The 16363-nt window shown below is 47.3% G+C and overlaps 1 protein-coding gene across 6 annotated transcripts in view; it reads right to left on the bottom strand.

Annotated features, from left to right (window-relative positions):
• Positions 1-16363, bottom strand: part of NTRK3 (neurotrophic receptor tyrosine kinase 3) — a 219379-nt gene that overhangs the window by 60657 nt on the left and 142359 nt on the right. For 2 of the 6 annotated variants that reach the window (XM_054837019.1, XM_054837020.1), the window contains one exon: positions 12069-14733. The exons of the other annotated variants lie outside the window; for them this stretch is intronic. In XM_054837019.1, the coding sequence (XP_054692994.1) occupies positions 14615-14733 (119 nt within the window). In that variant the 3' untranslated portion in view covers positions 12069-14614. Of the gene's footprint in view, positions 1-12068; positions 14734-16363 lie in introns of those variants that run through there. 6 annotated transcript variants of the gene reach the window in all.

Genomic DNA, 16363 nt, shown 5'->3' with positions numbered 1-16363 from the left:
TTACTTTTACCAGACTGAATGCTTAAGACAGCCTTCCCAACTGTATCTTAAAGACCTGCATTATAGCCCAGCCAGCTTTCTTCAACTCATTTTGAATTCCCTGTAAGCCTGCTCGCCGAGAGGCCAGTGGTTTTGTACGGCTGCCCTTTCTGCAGACCCTCCTCAGCACTTCAGCTCTGCAGGGAATATAATCACTGCATCCTAGATGCACTTCAATTTCAAGTGTATTTATTACAGCTGCTCAATTTCCTTTAATCTGTCATTTCTCCTTCTCCTCCCCCCACGACTGCCTTCTTTTCACTGAATTCTAAGTGCACTGAAGGAGGCTTTTACCTCTGACCCTCGCTGCCTGCTCCAGCCCCATCCCTGCACTGATTCACGCTGGGTGCCTTGTGCACTGATTATCGCTCGTTACCCACATCGCTTAAGGAATGCGCCGGGCCCTTTGCAAACAAGTGCAAATGTTGCAGACAGCATGTTCCCACTGGTGACCCCTCAGGATTAATTGAGAGAAGACAACACTTTCATGCACAAATTGCCTGCATCATCAGCACCGACATGGAAGTGAAGACCAACTCTCCCAGGTCTGAGAAGGAAACCTTAACGACAGAGAGTGCCCGTGTCTGCCAGAGCCTTGTAAAACAACGTACTTCTGGGGGGTAGAACTATGTTTTTGTGTAGGTGATGCATGTCCCCTCAGTGACAAGGTTGAGCGTAAAACCACAAACATGCCTTCAGAGCTGGAGCTGAAACAGCCGGAGAAGCCCCAGTTGATATGAAAGACATCGACATGCCTTCCTGTACGTTAAGCTGTGTGAGCACACACACACCCTGAAGTTTAATTGGTGTATTAATGTATTAAAGCACTGACACAAACAAACAGGGACCGCTTTCATAAGCTACAAAATCCTTGAGTACAGTGTAATTAGCTGGGCTTGTTAAACCACTTAATAAGCAATAGATAGCATGTGTCTGATGCCCCTGTGCCTGGGCTCAGTGGGAAAGACAGGCAAGTGTTTAATTATGAAATGAGTTCAGTTCTTAGGTGAACCCTTAAGAAATATCATTTCATTCCCTGTCATAGGGACCTTCTGCCCAGGGCAGACAGAGCTGAGACCAGTGCCAGGGTCACAGGTTTCTCTGGTCACAGTCCCCATGCTTCCCATGTGGTCCTGTTCCCTGGCTGGCCATGCACTCCCATGTGCTTCTGCAGGAACTGCAACAGCCTGGGGAAAGCAACGCACTTGCCTCAGTTTCCCTTCCTGCAAATGGCCTCCAGACTATACCCTTAGCAAGTCTTATTGAATATTGATTGCAAAAATGCTGTAAAAACCTTCAAATAGGACAGATACAGAAAAAGGGAAGCAACACAGCAGGACAAAAACACCATGTAGACAGCATTTCTCAGCAGATCCTAAAGCTTTACAGACAGACCGTAGGAGTCCTTTCTCCTTTGCAATCCTGTCCTCCCAACTCACTACACAATGATTTCCCAGGAGCAGTCTCACCCTTCAGCCTTGACTGGAAGGGGATGGGGGGAAATGCATTTCCCTGTGCTTACTCGGGCCCTTTGTTTGAGGACCAAACCTGGAACCTGTTGAACTAGAGGCTGTATGAAGCTCCCTGAGGATATGCCTGGTCCAGTTAGAGAAGAGGAAAGAGCTGCCATGTGCTCGCTCCACGACCAGGCAGCTCCCAGGCTGTTTCTGGTGGTTTCCAAGGAAAGGTGGGGAGGGCTGGCACTGGGAGCATGGGGGAGAAAGCGTTCTTTGCTGGGTAAAAAACTGGCAGGATGGCTGGGCCCAGAGAGTTGTGGTGAATGGAGTTAAATCCAGCTGGCAGCTGGTCACAAGTGGTGTTCTCCAGGGCTCAGTACTGGGGCCAGTTCCATTAAATATCGTTATCAATGATCTGGACAAGGGGATCAAGTGCACCATCAGTATGTTTGCAGATGACAGTGTTGATCTGCTTGAGGGCAAGAAGGCTCTACAGAGGGATCTGGACAGGCTGGAGCGATGGGCCAAGGCCAGTTGTATGAGGTTCAAGAAGGCTCAGTGCCGGATCCTGCACTGGGGTCACAACAACCCCAGGCAATGCTACAGGCTTGGGGAAGAGTGGCTGGAAAGCTGCCTGGCAGAAAAGGACCTGGGGGTGTTGGTCAACAGGCAGCTAAATATGAGCCAGCAGTGTGCCCAGGTGGCCAAGGCGGCCAACAGCATCCTGGCTTGTACCAGGAACAGTGTGGCCAGCAGGACTAGGGAAGTGATTGTCCCCCTGTACTCAGCACTGGTGAGGCTACACCTCCAGTACTGTGTTCAGGTTTGGACCCCTCACTACAAGAAGGACGTAGAGGTGCTAGAGCGTGTCCAAAGAAGGGCAATGAAGCTGGTGAAGGGTCTAGAGCACAAGTCTTATGAGGAGCAGCTGAGGGAACTGGGGTTGCTTAGCCTGGAGAAAAGGAGGCTGAGGGGAGACCTTATTGCTCTCTACAACTACCTGAAAGGAGGCTGTAGCCAGGTGGGTGCTGGTCTCTTCTCCCAAGTAACAAGCGATAGAACAAGAAGAAATGGCCTCAAGTTGCACCAGGGGAGGTTTAGATTGGATATTAGGAAAAATTTCTTCACTGAAAGGGTGGTCAGTCATTGGAACAAGCTGCATAGGGAAGTGGTGGAGTCAGCACTCCTGAAGGCATTTAAAAGACATGTAGATGTGGCACTTAGGGACGTGGTTTAGTGGTGAACTTGGCAGTGCCAGGCTAACAGTTGGACGTGATGATGTTAAAGGTCCCTTCTAACCTAAACGATTCCATGATTCTATGTGTTAGACACAGGGCGGGGGTGGGTGGGGTGGGTGTTACCTTTTCAAATGTTGAGCTTCTTTCCTTGTGACATCTCATCTTTTGAGTATTCTGGGGAGGAAATACCTGCTTTCTGATGCAGGTAACTAAGGAGTGTGAAGCATATGGCTGTATCCTAGTGTCCAGTATGTTGATTTGGATGGGGTAAGGAAAAGGGAATATATTCACATAACTCCATATGACACAGTGGCGCTACCACAACTTTCACCAGCTCACAAAGTGGACCAAAGTAGCGAGAGCCAGGAAACCATCCAAAACACAGCCCAAAAGCTGTCTGTCTGGCGAGTCATTACCAGGGCTCATGCTGTGATCACCCTTTTCCCATTCCCTGACGAGTCCCAGCAAAGGGGAAAAGTCAGCACAAACACAACCAGAGCAGACGAGACATCTCTAGGGCTACTCAGCATCCCTGAATGCGGAATGGGCAGGCAGTACCTTAATTTTATCCCAAATTCCAGCTTACACCCATGATGATACCACCAATCCTGCACAGCCCAGCTGGCTAACCAGCACCCGACTCAACTTTCCTCAGCACATCACCACGCACAACAGCGGCTTTCAGAGTGGGCAGAGAAGCTCCCTTAAACACCGCCTCCACCCCAAGTCCACCACCGGCACTTGCAGCTCTGCAGCTATTCCTAGATCCCAACTGGATTCTTCTTTTCATCTTTGTTCTGCCTCCTATTCTAGTGCTGAACCCCAGGCCTGCTGCCTTGGAGCTTCCTCCGAACGCTGCATTCATCCATTTTTAAAGGTGACCTTCCAACTTTAAAGGAAGTTAGCAAGCCTCACTGTCTTCATTTGCCCTCTCCTTCTTTTCAACCTGCTCTTTATTATGAATTAAAAAGGGGCCTGAAAGGTTTCTCTATTAAAAAATAAAATCTTTAGAAAGAGCACGTTTCCAAATCATTTCTCTCCCAGTTTTTGCAGCAGCCTTCTTGGGTGTCAGGGCGCTTGCCTGCTGCAAACAATCAGCTGCCAGCTCTGATGGTGAAACCTGCTTGGGTGTTTGGCCTTCTCCCACCCCCACAGATGCCTGCCATCCCCACCCCACCGCTGGCCTCCCCCTCCTTCATGCTGTCGCTACTGTTTGGCAAAGCAATGCCCTGTAATGTTCTGGGTGAAAAATAACCTTTGAGGGAGCAGGGGTGGAAGTGGTGTTATTTTTAACTTGGATCACACTAGACACCAGGGTTACACTGTGGCCTCATAAGCTCTTGTGCTGGCACAAATGAAGAGCAGCAAATAAATGAAGTTCTCTTTATCTCACCTTACTGCCAAAGCTGCATCTTACAAGCCCTGGGGCTATATAGCAATGGAAAGAGAAGGTGTCTCCAGCCCTTAGCAATAATAATATTACTCTTGCCAATGAATTGGTCACAGTAATTAAAAAGGCAGTAATAAAGCAACATGATAGTTTCCTGCTGTTGTGGTACAACATTTTGCTATTTAATCATGACAGGCAGGACTTGGATTTTTACTGCAATACAACTGAAATAAGAATGAAAATTATGATTTTATAAAATGAAAGCTCAACTTCCAGCCCTTCTCTTAGATTACAAAATCAAACAAAAAAAACCCAAAACCAAACCACAAAGAAAAAACCACCAGCACGCCTCTCTTCCACCAGTGTTTTCACTTGTTTGACTGAGTTCTGGTGCTATTCCAACTGGTTGAATATTTCCTTTTGCCAAGAGGTCAGGACACCACAAGCCAGTGCCATGCAGCCACGCTCTGCATTTAGTCATCGGCATCAGCCTGCCCCCGAGAAACCACAGGCATTTTCTGTGCTATGGACATCTGGCTGCCAGGAAGGAGGCTGACACCCACAAACTCAGTTCATGCTGACCACCAAGTGACCACAGATGAGCAGGAGCCCTGATTCACAGCTGGCTTGTGCCACACCAAGCCTGGAAGTGCCTGGCTCAGTCAGAAAGCAGCCGGCCTCTCTTTCCAAACCATTCAATTACATTTTCCCCTGCTGCTGTTTGCCAGACCCAGTGTTAACCCTTCAACCCTGCTTGACCCCAGAGCGCATCTAGGACTCTCATTCTCCACCCAAGCCAACATGTCCATGCGTTTCCCGGCAGCCCCACTGTGCTCTCACATGCTTACTAGGACATACCCTTTACTCCTTTACAGGTCAACCGCCAAGCTGCACAAGGGAAGCAGCTGATTAGGTTCTTGCTACAATTATCTGCTGAAAATAGGAGAGTACTTCAGATTTTTAGGAGAAAAGAGGGCTTCCCAAAGCAAAGGCAGGATTGCAAGCAGAAGGTGCTACCGGGTCAAGATTTAGTACAATAAATAATGGAAGGTTCCTCGCCTCACAACCTCAGCCTTTCCTTAGCTCTGATGCTCGGTTTCATCTTTGGGCTATGAATGATTCATGGGCCCTTAAAATATATATAATCTATATCTCCTAGAACAAAGAGTCTTTATTCAGGGGGTTGTGAGGGAGCAGGGAGTAGCCATGTGCGATGCCTGCACTTGGGCTGGGATGTCCCTCGTGGTTCCTCACTTCTTTCCAGACCCAGAAGCTGTTCTGAGCTTGAAGCTCAGCTCTGCAGGAGACCCCAGCTCAGTCTCTATGACACTGGGATGTGCTGGCTGCTGAGGGTCTCAAGAATTACTTTCTTGAATCATGGCCAGGACCAGCTCAGAGCCAGGCTCTTCTCATCCATCCCTGGCAGATGGAGTATACAAATACCACCAGTGCACTGCGGGGGATTTAAATCATTTATGCAGGATTACAGATGGGGAAACTGCAGCAAAAACTTACCTCCATGTCATAGCCTAATCCACTGAGGACTTTACCATCCCGACTTCCAGTTCTCTGCCTTGGGCAGCAGATCACATTTAACGATTGTGTCTGTTTCCCTGGAAATACACCACCACCTTTCCACAATCAATATTCAATTCCTACTGTGCATACAAACACAGACATACCCACATCCCTGCACCATGATCAGCAAGCATCTACTTACTTCTCCAGACAAGAACATCACTTCGGGCAATTCCAAGGACGTTATGTCAAAGTAACCTCCTTTCCAACTGAAGAGATGGCCATCCTCTGATTTCTTGTTGGGAAACCTAAGCATGAGCCTGGGTAAGATCTGGTGAAAGCTCCAAGCCCATGAGGATCCATCCTTACTCAGAAAGGAGCACAGGCAAAAGCTCAGGCAAGAGATGGAGAGGTCTCAGACAGGGCAGACTTGGCAGCAAAGTCCTCCATGGCTTCTGTGCAGCAAGCTATGGGATGCCTCCCCGTGCTGGCAGGCCAACGGCCCAGGTAGCCGGCAAACCTGAGCTCCACAGTGCCACAAACTAATGGCACAAACATGGCCCAAAAGGTTGAACCATCCTTTCAAGGGATCACCCAAATATACTCCTGTGCAGCCCATTTGTTTTCAGTGGTCCTTTCAGGATCAAAGAGCCAGATTCCAGTCTACGCTGTATCTACAGCTCATGATCACCACATTTCCTTGCTCTTTGGAGTCTTAGAGATCTTCTTCCTTAGAAGGGACATTGTTGATCCTTACCCATTTGGGTGTACCTGACGATATCTTTTATGCTCAGGAGTCTTCTTTATTTCCTAAGGGTGACTGGTTTTTTGGCGAGAGATATTCTCCTTCCCTTGTAAGACTGCTATTGATATCAATCTGCCCATTTTCTTTGAGGCTCAGGCCAGCACCACTGAATCCATGGAAGGAAATTTGGCACAAGATTAGATGCTTCATGCATTATAGTCATGCAGAGAAGCCTAAGGACCTACACAGAATAATACCCAACTCCCAGGAGTCCCTTCTGAGGTTAACAGGATTAAACCAAACTTTCAGTCTAGTCACAGGACAGTATTTTCATCCAGGATGCACTGTCAGGGACTCTGCTGCCTTCCTCTGAAGCCATGGCTACAGATCTTCTGTTGGGATCGAGTGCCAAGTGTTTCATGTGGCTGCAAAAGAGGCAATCCATCTGAAATGCCCGTCTGCTGGCACCAGACAGAGGGGTTAAGGCACACCAGAGCCTTTTTTGCTTATTGCCTATGAAAATGAGAGACTGGCGCTACCATCAAGTAGCCACCCTTGCATTTCTCTGCTCCCGAGCCTTCTAAAGGAGTGAACAGCCATGCTGAACACCTCCCACAGCTCTGCCATACCTGCTGGCACCGCGGCCACATCCCCCAGCCGCCAGCCCTGACCTGGGCAGTCAAACAGGAGTGGCGGTGGGGGTTAACCCCAATGTCCAGCAGCACTTGACTTCTGGTTTGGAGCTGTGACACAATGCCAGATCTGCAGCATTTCCAGCCAGAAGAGCCTCTGCTAGTTCCTGAGCAGGGACTGACAGTTTCTCACTGATACTGTCTAATGCAGTCAGTTATCCTTTATGCATTTAGAGCAGATCCATCAAAATAATTCCCGCTAAAGGTCTGAATTCAGCATATTACACACAATAGCTCCCTGGAAGGAGACAAATGACACTTACCTGTCTTTAAGCAAGTCCCTTCTCAGTTGCCTGCCGTGAGATGTGATGGCTTTGGGGAACGTGTACCTCTGGAGTTGTTCGAGCAGTGCTGAGCATATGACTGGAGCTTAAACACTCTTAAACTTGCAACCCCCTCCAGCACCATTCAATGAAGAAATGTGTCTCAGGAAGCACAAAGCAAACCGCAGCCACCTTCAGCAGTTTACAGGGGACTGGACCAGGCACTACCAAGCAAGGAGTGACTGAGCACAGCTGCTCCTATCGTCCCCAAATATTTCTTGGCACTGATGCAGCAAAACCAAAATGCTCTGTTGATCCAGAATATCTCTAAAATTGCCAGGCAACAAGGCCTCATGAGGAAATCTGAGCACAGGTACAAACTCTTTGGCCTGGCAAACACATCGGTGGTGTTTGAAATGTTCACACTGCATTATCATGATGCCACCTCACATCCCTGTTACTGGCACCAGGGACTGAATCCCAGTGGGACCAGGCACTGGACACATGCAGAACATCAACTTGCAAAACCATGAGCTCCTTCTCTCTTGTATCAGATGTTGCAATACACTCCCCTGCCTCACCGGTAGACTGCAAACATCCCTCCCTCCCTCTCCCAATTATCTTAATAAACAGCCTGGACACATCTCTGACTCACTTAAGATAATGATGACCTGGCCATGATTAGCTTATTCAGACATCCTGGCAGTTTACTGAGCCTAATGCGACTCCAGTCTGGCTCTTTCTGACTTCTCATGAAAGAGGCTGACCTCCAGCAGTGGCTGCGCTGCAATCAGCGGATGAAGACCCACATAGAGATCAGACGCACGCTGCTCCCAAAATTCAGGCTGGAGCCATGAAGGCTACCTGCTCTGAAAACAAGCTCTTAACTACTCCAAAGACCCTGGGAACAGTGTTTTTGGGTTTGTTTTTTTTTTTTTACCAGCAGACAGACCTGGTGGGGTGGTACCAGTCCCAAAGTATGAAACATAAACGTGGGGTTAAGGACAACCCCAAATATCAGATTACTGAAGAGCATCTCTGCATATTACATTTCTGGCTGCCTGTCTGAAACATTCACTCACCCAACCTGAGAGCAAAAGCAGCACCAGTCAGCCACTCACACAACATGAATATTCGAAGCAAACCTTTGGAGGAAAAAGGCCAAACAGTCTGAAATCATAGGCAAATCCTTACAAAAAGTCAACTCATCTGCAGGAACTGGGCACAGGTCACAAATAACTCACTAACAGCAGAGCAAATAATTTAACCAGCACTTGGAATGAATCCCTCCGCTTTGTAGATAACAACTAAAATTTATTACTACTGATTAGTCAGCAGTTACACTCACAAGTTCAAAATTAATATCAAAGTTCAAATATAATTGTCTTGTACTTGTACTCTGCTTTACTGTTGGAGAGACCATCATCTTCACTTAGCGAAGCTATCGTCCCGCATTTATTTACCTGGGCTGGGAGTGTGGGTTGGGATTTATTCTAGCTCTTAACTTGACAAACTCAAAGCCTGAACTCCACCTCAAAGCGCTGCCTGGCAAAACCTCAGTTAACACTCTCTTGAATTTCTGCACTGATTTCAATAAGAACAGCCACTTACCACTTCTCTGGAAACCAATTACCAAATCCCACTAAGGAAGACGGACAAACAACCCCCAAAACTCCAATGGTGCATCCAAGGAGGTGAAATCCGGAACCGAAGAATGATGTCAGGAACTGACACAACCAAACCGAGCTCCCAGCAGAAGCAGAGAGGTTGGATCTGCACCCCTAAGCCCTCTGTGACTTCCCCACGTGTTGGTTTACAAGAAACACAAAGGAAGCCACATTGGGCACATTAACTTACTTTTATCACTGGGTTTCCTATGTTCTTTTTTAGGGGTCAAGACAAAGCAGTATCTATGTGATCCCCCATGGTGTGGACACAGGGCAGGATGTCCTACAGCCTGCAGTGCACCCCTGTGGCACAGTAAGCTCAGACCACTGGAGATGTGGGGTCCCACGGCTGATGCTCTGCAGCATCAGACCACATGCTGGCACCAAGGAGCCTGCCTGTTATGAGAGGAGGGGGGGAACAACATTGGGAAACCACAAAAGACACAGGCAAAACAAAATGTACCACGACAGCAGTGGAAGGTACGTTTCTGCTTCATGAGGTAAAGCACCTTTTCCAGCCGTGTGTGTGCCGGTCTCCCGTCACACTCTCTCCCCTTTGAAGCGGCTGTATGCACTTTCCTGCAGCTTGTTATACTTTTCTGCCAATTGATCAGGGTCTGCAGGCACTGGTAAATACAGAGTTAATAAGGACTCTTTGACTCATTGCATAAGCCGCACCAGAAGCACTTCAAAACGTTAAGCAAAAATGAAGTCACCCAGCATTGATTTCTTGCATGCTCTCTGCCTGCTGCTCCTCCAAACCTGTGGTTTTTCAGCTTTACTGCTGCGTCTAGGCCTCTTTATCCTCTGCTAATGCCAAGGCTTAACCCTCAGGATCTGCAGCTTGTTCTGGGTACAAATCAGAACAGAGTGGTGATGCACTGCTGCAGTTTGCTGAAACAGCAGAAGCACCTTCCTCTGACTGTTCACAGCTCCTGGGACTTCTGTCCCACCACCCCAGCCACAGACACATGCTGGAAAGGCCAAAGACCTGGTGGTAGAGAAAACTACCACCTTCGAAGAAGCTCCAGCCTCTTGAGAAAGAAGGGCTGACTCCTAAAAGCATATCTAAATAAACATAAGAGCAGCAAAACCATCGAGTCATACTGTGTAACTTGGATAGGCAGCTACGGAGACTCAGTATACCAAGTCGTGACCTACAGCATCACACACATCGAACGCTCTCCTGCAGCAAGTGCAAGCCCAAGGAGCCACTGGGCCATGCGTTGTTTCCACCATGCAGAGAGGTATTGTGCCAGAATCATACCGTGCCCATCAAGCTCATTCCAGGCATGAAGTAACAGAAATGTGACTCCATCTTTATAGAGTCAAAACACAAGGAAACAAAACTTCTCTGCTTGTTCACATGCAGGTTCCACACTCTGTAAGAACTGAGAAGACAGGGTTGTGATTTTCAGGAGGAACTGATATGTACCACTGCCTGCACCCTACCAAACCAGTACCCCAAGCTCCTTCAGTAATAAGTTCTCTAAACAACTCAAGAACCATTTGAAGACAGTGTGGGAAGGGAGAGCCGGACAGCAGTATCAGCTCGTGGTCCAGCTGTGTCAAGGAACAAGAAGCCTTCACAAGGGTGAAGGCAACAGAGAGGCAACAGAGGCAACCAAGAAGCAAGCGCAAGGAGAAACAAGTGCCCAACCCCTCTGCAATGCATGTCAGAGCCCGGGGACATAGTTAAGATATCTCCTTGGGAACTGGCAGCAGCAAAAACATTGTGGGAACTCATAGGTAAGGAAATAGTTGCCCTGAAATACAAAGCAAGGTGGACTAAGGCTGACCATACCAGCAGCCTAAGTAATTGGCTAATCAGCTCCCTGTTGGCAGTGTTTCTGGGCTATGAAACCCAGACCCTGGAGTAGTAGGGAGGAAAAGGCAGAGCTTCCAACACCCATGTTTGTTTCCCACACCTCAAAAAAGAGAGGGAGATAGGGATGAAATCTGATGCAGCTCAGCTGCCCGTCCCATGTATAAGGTTATATGTCAGGAGACAACCATTCGTCTCAGGCTCCACAGACATTGCTGGAAAGGTAAAGATCCCATCCATCACCTAATCCTGAGAACCACAGCACCCAATCACTTCTAGAGGCATACTCATTCAAAGAGAATAGCATGCAGAAATTAACTCATAGCAACATTTTGAGGCATTTACTTGAAAGTCATGCCAGGAAGTTATAAGAACAGAAAGATGCTGGAAAACATGTTTCTATTTTGCTCATCAAAACTCTCACCAGGTTTCCTAATATCAGCTCAAACACCCCCCCAGCCTCATGCCCACAGCGACCTGCAGGTTGGCATAGCAGCTTTAAGTCACGTAAATGACACGTCCCATTAATGACACTAAGACACAGCCACTAAGACATATCCTGATGCCGAGCCTGGCACACTGCAGAGAGGCTCCGCTCTCCTCCTGGAGCAACCAACCCTACCTGAACTCCTGATGAGTAACCCGAGTGCAGCACCCGCTTGTACCCCACAGCCTCTACATCACACACATCCTCGCCAGCTTAATAGGAGTCCCGGGTGAAGGGACAACAGTCCAACGCCCAACAGGAGAGCAATTTGCACAGCCAAGCAGGGAGACCTGCAGCAACAGCATATTCTGAAACAAGAGCACCACAGCCAGAACAATCTTTTAGTTTCAAGCTCCCTGAGATAAGGCTCCTAATAAAACTTCTTCCACTAAGTCTAGAAACTTGTCTTGGCAAATCCTGACACCATCTCCCAGCAGTACTGCCTCGTCCCTGAGAATATGACCATTTTGAGCAACAAAAAACAACCGGTTGTCAACTGAGATCAGTAGCAGCTAAGTTCTCAGGCAAGAAAACATTTGTGCCTGATGAGAGTGACAGAAGCAAGAGCTACACCTGAGCAACGTTCACATCACAACTGTAAATCCCACCCTCCGCACCCCCCGAAGAAGGAAACAAACCAGACTCCCCACACATGGACCATCTCACGAAGCAGTAGACTATAGGATGTGTCATTCTGAACATTTATTTATTTTGTCTTCAAAGAAGAGACCTGATGCAGCTGTTTCGTTAGAAAATAAAGTGTTTATTAAGAAACTAGACATTGAACACCCCTATAGTCTCTGTGAAAAGGGACCGTCCCATTTCCCATTAGCACAGGATGATAGTTATGGCAAGATAAGAATGCTCAAAGATGGAGGAGTCTCATTGACAGAAAATGAGGTAATGATTTACAATAATTAAAAATAAAATAATTTTTTTTAAAAAAAACATCCTTAGACTTGCTACTTAAAGCCACCAATCGCAAACGGCCATGACTGGCTTTCGTTTTCAGCAGTGAGGAACCAGAGACTTTAATTGGTGTTAAACAAATTGAGACATCGATCACAGTGGGGAGAACTGCTTTAAATTATGCTGTACGGTCTGGAGGATTTCTTCTAAGCAGAGATGGACCTGAGCTGCAAAATTCAACCCTTCCTCTGCTAGGGTGTTTGGATATAGGCTTCTGGTCCAGGCCCACGGATGTATCTCTACGACTGATACACACGGTTGAGAGTAGAGTCCCCTGAACAGTGCTAGGGAGAGGAGACAGTTCAGACGGACAAGACATCCCCAGGTCAGGTGGGCGACTTCCAGGAGATGGGGAAATTCAGTTCAGACAAGCACCCAGTGATTCACACGCTTGGTGAAGCTCCTCCTCACTCTGTGAATCTGCAGAATTGAGGTGTCAATAACACATGGCCGCAGGTCCTCTCTGGCGGTGCACCTCTTGCATTTCCGGCTCCGATACGGGCAGGAAACATTGCTGGGAGTTTTGGTCATGGTTTCTGAAGCCATCCAACCTGAGCCAGGCCTCTTTGTCCTAACACAGATGCCCCCCCTAAGGCATGTCCATTAACTTAAAGCGATCTGCTACCGTTTCTCCTGTACTCTTCTATTGCACTTTACCTTTTTATGCAAATGAACCAGGAGAAGAAGCAAGAGAATGGAATATTGCCAGGGACATCCCTATGGGAAAACTGATAACAAACCTCCTGGCAATCTCCAGGGTGGTTCATGCAGGTCACCCATAAAGGCAGGATGAAACAGAACATCCCATTCTGAGGCTTCTGCCCCATTCTGGCAGAGGGGGACAATGACTCTTTCCAGTGGCAGGTGATTTAGAGACATCCCTGATGTGATAAGGTCGTCTCAGGCCACCAAGAAGGCAAGCAAAGCTGAGTGGCTGGTGAACAAGCTCCTGGTTCAATACTCCTCTCAGAAAAGGATCTGGCCATACCTGAAGCTCTTGGAAGGTTTTTTTCCTCTAATCTGCCTTGCTTATAGGTTATCACTGATATACGTGAGCAAATCTGTATTTCCCGTACACGTGATGTCCCGAGAGTCCAAGGAAAGCCCTGCAAGTTGTCGCAAGGGCAGCTGGCTTCTCTTGAGGACAGGATCAAAGGGTTTACTTTTCCATCTGAGAGGCTTCGGGTGAAGACAAAAGTGGGATGGGAGAGGGGGAGAGAATACGAATATTGGCCAGAGAACAGGATTGATATTCCTGTTTATGCCAGAGAAGAAGCAACAGAATACTTATTTTTCCTCTCCTTCAGTCAGTCAGCCTCGGGCTGATGGTTCTGAGTACATGACTGGATTACAATCAATCTCTAGTTGGTGGGAATACAGGGGAGAGCTAAAGGGGGCTGGAAAAGGCCCAGCAACTGGGACCTGCGTGCGTCTGATATGCCTTTCCACTTTGCTTACTGCCCTAGTCCTGGCAAGGACACGGACCCTCCTGCGCTATGGATTCTCCATCCATGCAGGAAGTCCAGGCAACTCCTCAGATAAAGCTCATCATTCAAGCAGCAGGGAGAGACCAGAGTATGACAACGATATAGTCAGATCCAACGAGCCGCTCCAACACACACAGACAGACAGACAAGCAAAAACAGCCTCCTAGAATATGTGCACTTCAAAGATAACCACATTCTCTTCCTGTCAGAGAAGTAAGATTTTTTTTTTTTCTTTCCATTATTATTCCTTCCAACATTATTTTCTGTGCAAGAACTGGGAGCGGGGCTGCCTTTGTTCTTACCAAAAGTCTTCGTTCTGCTTTAGTTTCTTCCAGGCTCCCCGCGCCTCAGCTGGCTCTGGGAGACCTCCCATGGCGGTGCCACATAAGAGGTGATGGCGGCATTCACTGGGTGTTGCGAAGACACAAGCTTACAAGGAAAACTCCAAGCAGGGAGGACATGACTAAAGATGTCAGTTTGGTTGGCTTGGTTGGTTTTGTTTTGTGTTTTATTTTAAAGCAAAAGTACAATTATTTACTGTGTTATTAGGATGACTCCTTTCAATTGGGTTTTAATTCTCTTTATTTGCTCTCATTGCTGCTGTTGTGCCTTGCAGGAATATTTAACGAACACAGCGACCATTGGAGGAAAAGAACAACCCTGTTATCTGGTGACAGAAAACCAAAGTTTCAGTTGGCTTTAACGTGTGTACAGGCAGGGCTGTAGAGTCCTATTAGGAGGAGACCTCAATCCATACAGACCACGCTTACTGCTTCCCACCATTTTGAGGGCACAGCCTATAAACTTGACATCAGAACAGGGACTTTTAAGGAGTTTTTAAAAGCCATGACGTCCTTTGCTGAAATAAACACTGACATCCTCAACATAAATGCCTTGGTTAAGAGGTTTGGAATGTCCAGGGAGGCTTATTGGATTCAACATAATTTCTCTGAAACCTAAAGGGGAAAAAAAAACAGAAAAAAGAAAAAAGCAAAATAAAGTAAACGAAAAAACAAAAAAGAGCAAAACTAGAAAAAAAGAGAGAGATATCGACACACATGTAATCATTAAAAAAGAACCAAATGAATAACCAGCAAACGGCTGCAGTTAAATTAAAGCCAAAACACCCTCTCCGGGCAGGGCTACCTTGCTCTGTCTTTCCATCAAGAACAGGCAATCATTTCACGTGGTGCGTGCAGGCACAAGTGCTCCAAGGACAAGGGGCATGCAAGCAGTCTGGACAGAGAACTGGGAAGAACTCTCTTCCAGAGGTTCCCACTAATCAGGGGTGGAAAAGTCCTATTCCTACCTAGTCCATCTTTCCCCTAGGCAGGGAGTGAGGAAAGCAGACAATCCTTCCTATGTCTACTTTTCTCATGATTTATTTAGTCTGGCTGAACATTTCTGAAGCCAAAAAGTACCACTGCAAGGCTGGGGAGACCTGACTCTCATAATCCCGTAGACTTCCTTAGCCCAGCTGTCCCATCTACACCGAAACCTGCACACGTGAGGCATCTTCTCCGTGCACAACCCCTTTACTCTTTAAAAGTAATTTGAAGGTTTAGAATTTGCCGGAAATAGTGGCCAGATGAAAAGGAAAAAAATAAGTGGAGCAGAGTCCTTCAGTCCCAACAAACTTACTGGGCAAATATAATGTTTTCAAGGGCTGTATTAACCATCTCTTCATAATGCCCCTGCCTTGGGATGCCCCAGCCAGGCAAACACACTGCTAGCATGTTTCCAATATAGAAATTATTAGATGTTAATTACTATTAAAGGTGGACATTATTCTCTGAAGCTAAATAAATGCAAATATTCAGGACTTGTCAGAGAGTAGTTCTCTGGACTCGCGGGAGCAAACCTGTTGTGGAGCGCTGGATGTGATCTCCAGGAGGGAGTCCTTCTGCTGATACATCCAGTCCCACAGCCCTCTCCTCAAGGTCTGGCTGAAGGAGGGCACATCCTGATTCACTGTTAGGACACATCCTGATGTTTAGCCTACATTTCCCTTCTTCCTGACTCGAATCCCTGTCTTCTATCATCTTTTGTGTGAAGTCCTGCAAGTTCTTGCAGAAAAGACCCATGCATTTGTCTTCAGGTGTCAGCTCATCATTTTTTTACATTACTTTCTCAGACACCTGTTTGTAACAGTATTTCTACAACTGAGGCCATCCCATGAATGGAAAGAGACATAGCAGGAATAGGCATAGGTCATTGAAGGTAGCTGCTAAGACTGCACTGAAGTTGCTCTTAGCTCAGGTCAAGTACGTGGACATAAAAGACTTCTACGCTGGCTTACCAAAATCCCCGATACAGATCCACCGAGTTGCCAGGACCAAGACGTGCATGGCAGGATCCTGGGGATTGCTCTAATCTGTCCCAACTTCTCATGGGCCCAAAGGATTTTTCCAGGAAAATTACTAGGATGCCTTGGCTACACAATTGCTCTAAGGTCTGGAAAATGCTCCTGCTTCTCATACGGTCACAGGATCCTGAGCAAATCAGGTAGGTTAGCCCAAGTCTGGCATCACTAGAGCAGCATGGAGCAGCTTGGATGCCCTTGTGAATTGATCTCAATAGGAAAGG

The sequence above is a fragment of the Grus americana genome, chromosome 10 (assembly GCF_028858705.1).
Source record: "Grus americana isolate bGruAme1 chromosome 10, bGruAme1.mat, whole genome shotgun sequence".
NCBI classification, from domain to species: Eukaryota; Metazoa; Chordata; class Aves; order Gruiformes; family Gruidae; genus Grus; species Grus americana.
The sequence above is the reverse complement of the archived record's forward strand: the minus strand, read 5'-3'. Positions and strand labels throughout refer to the sequence as shown.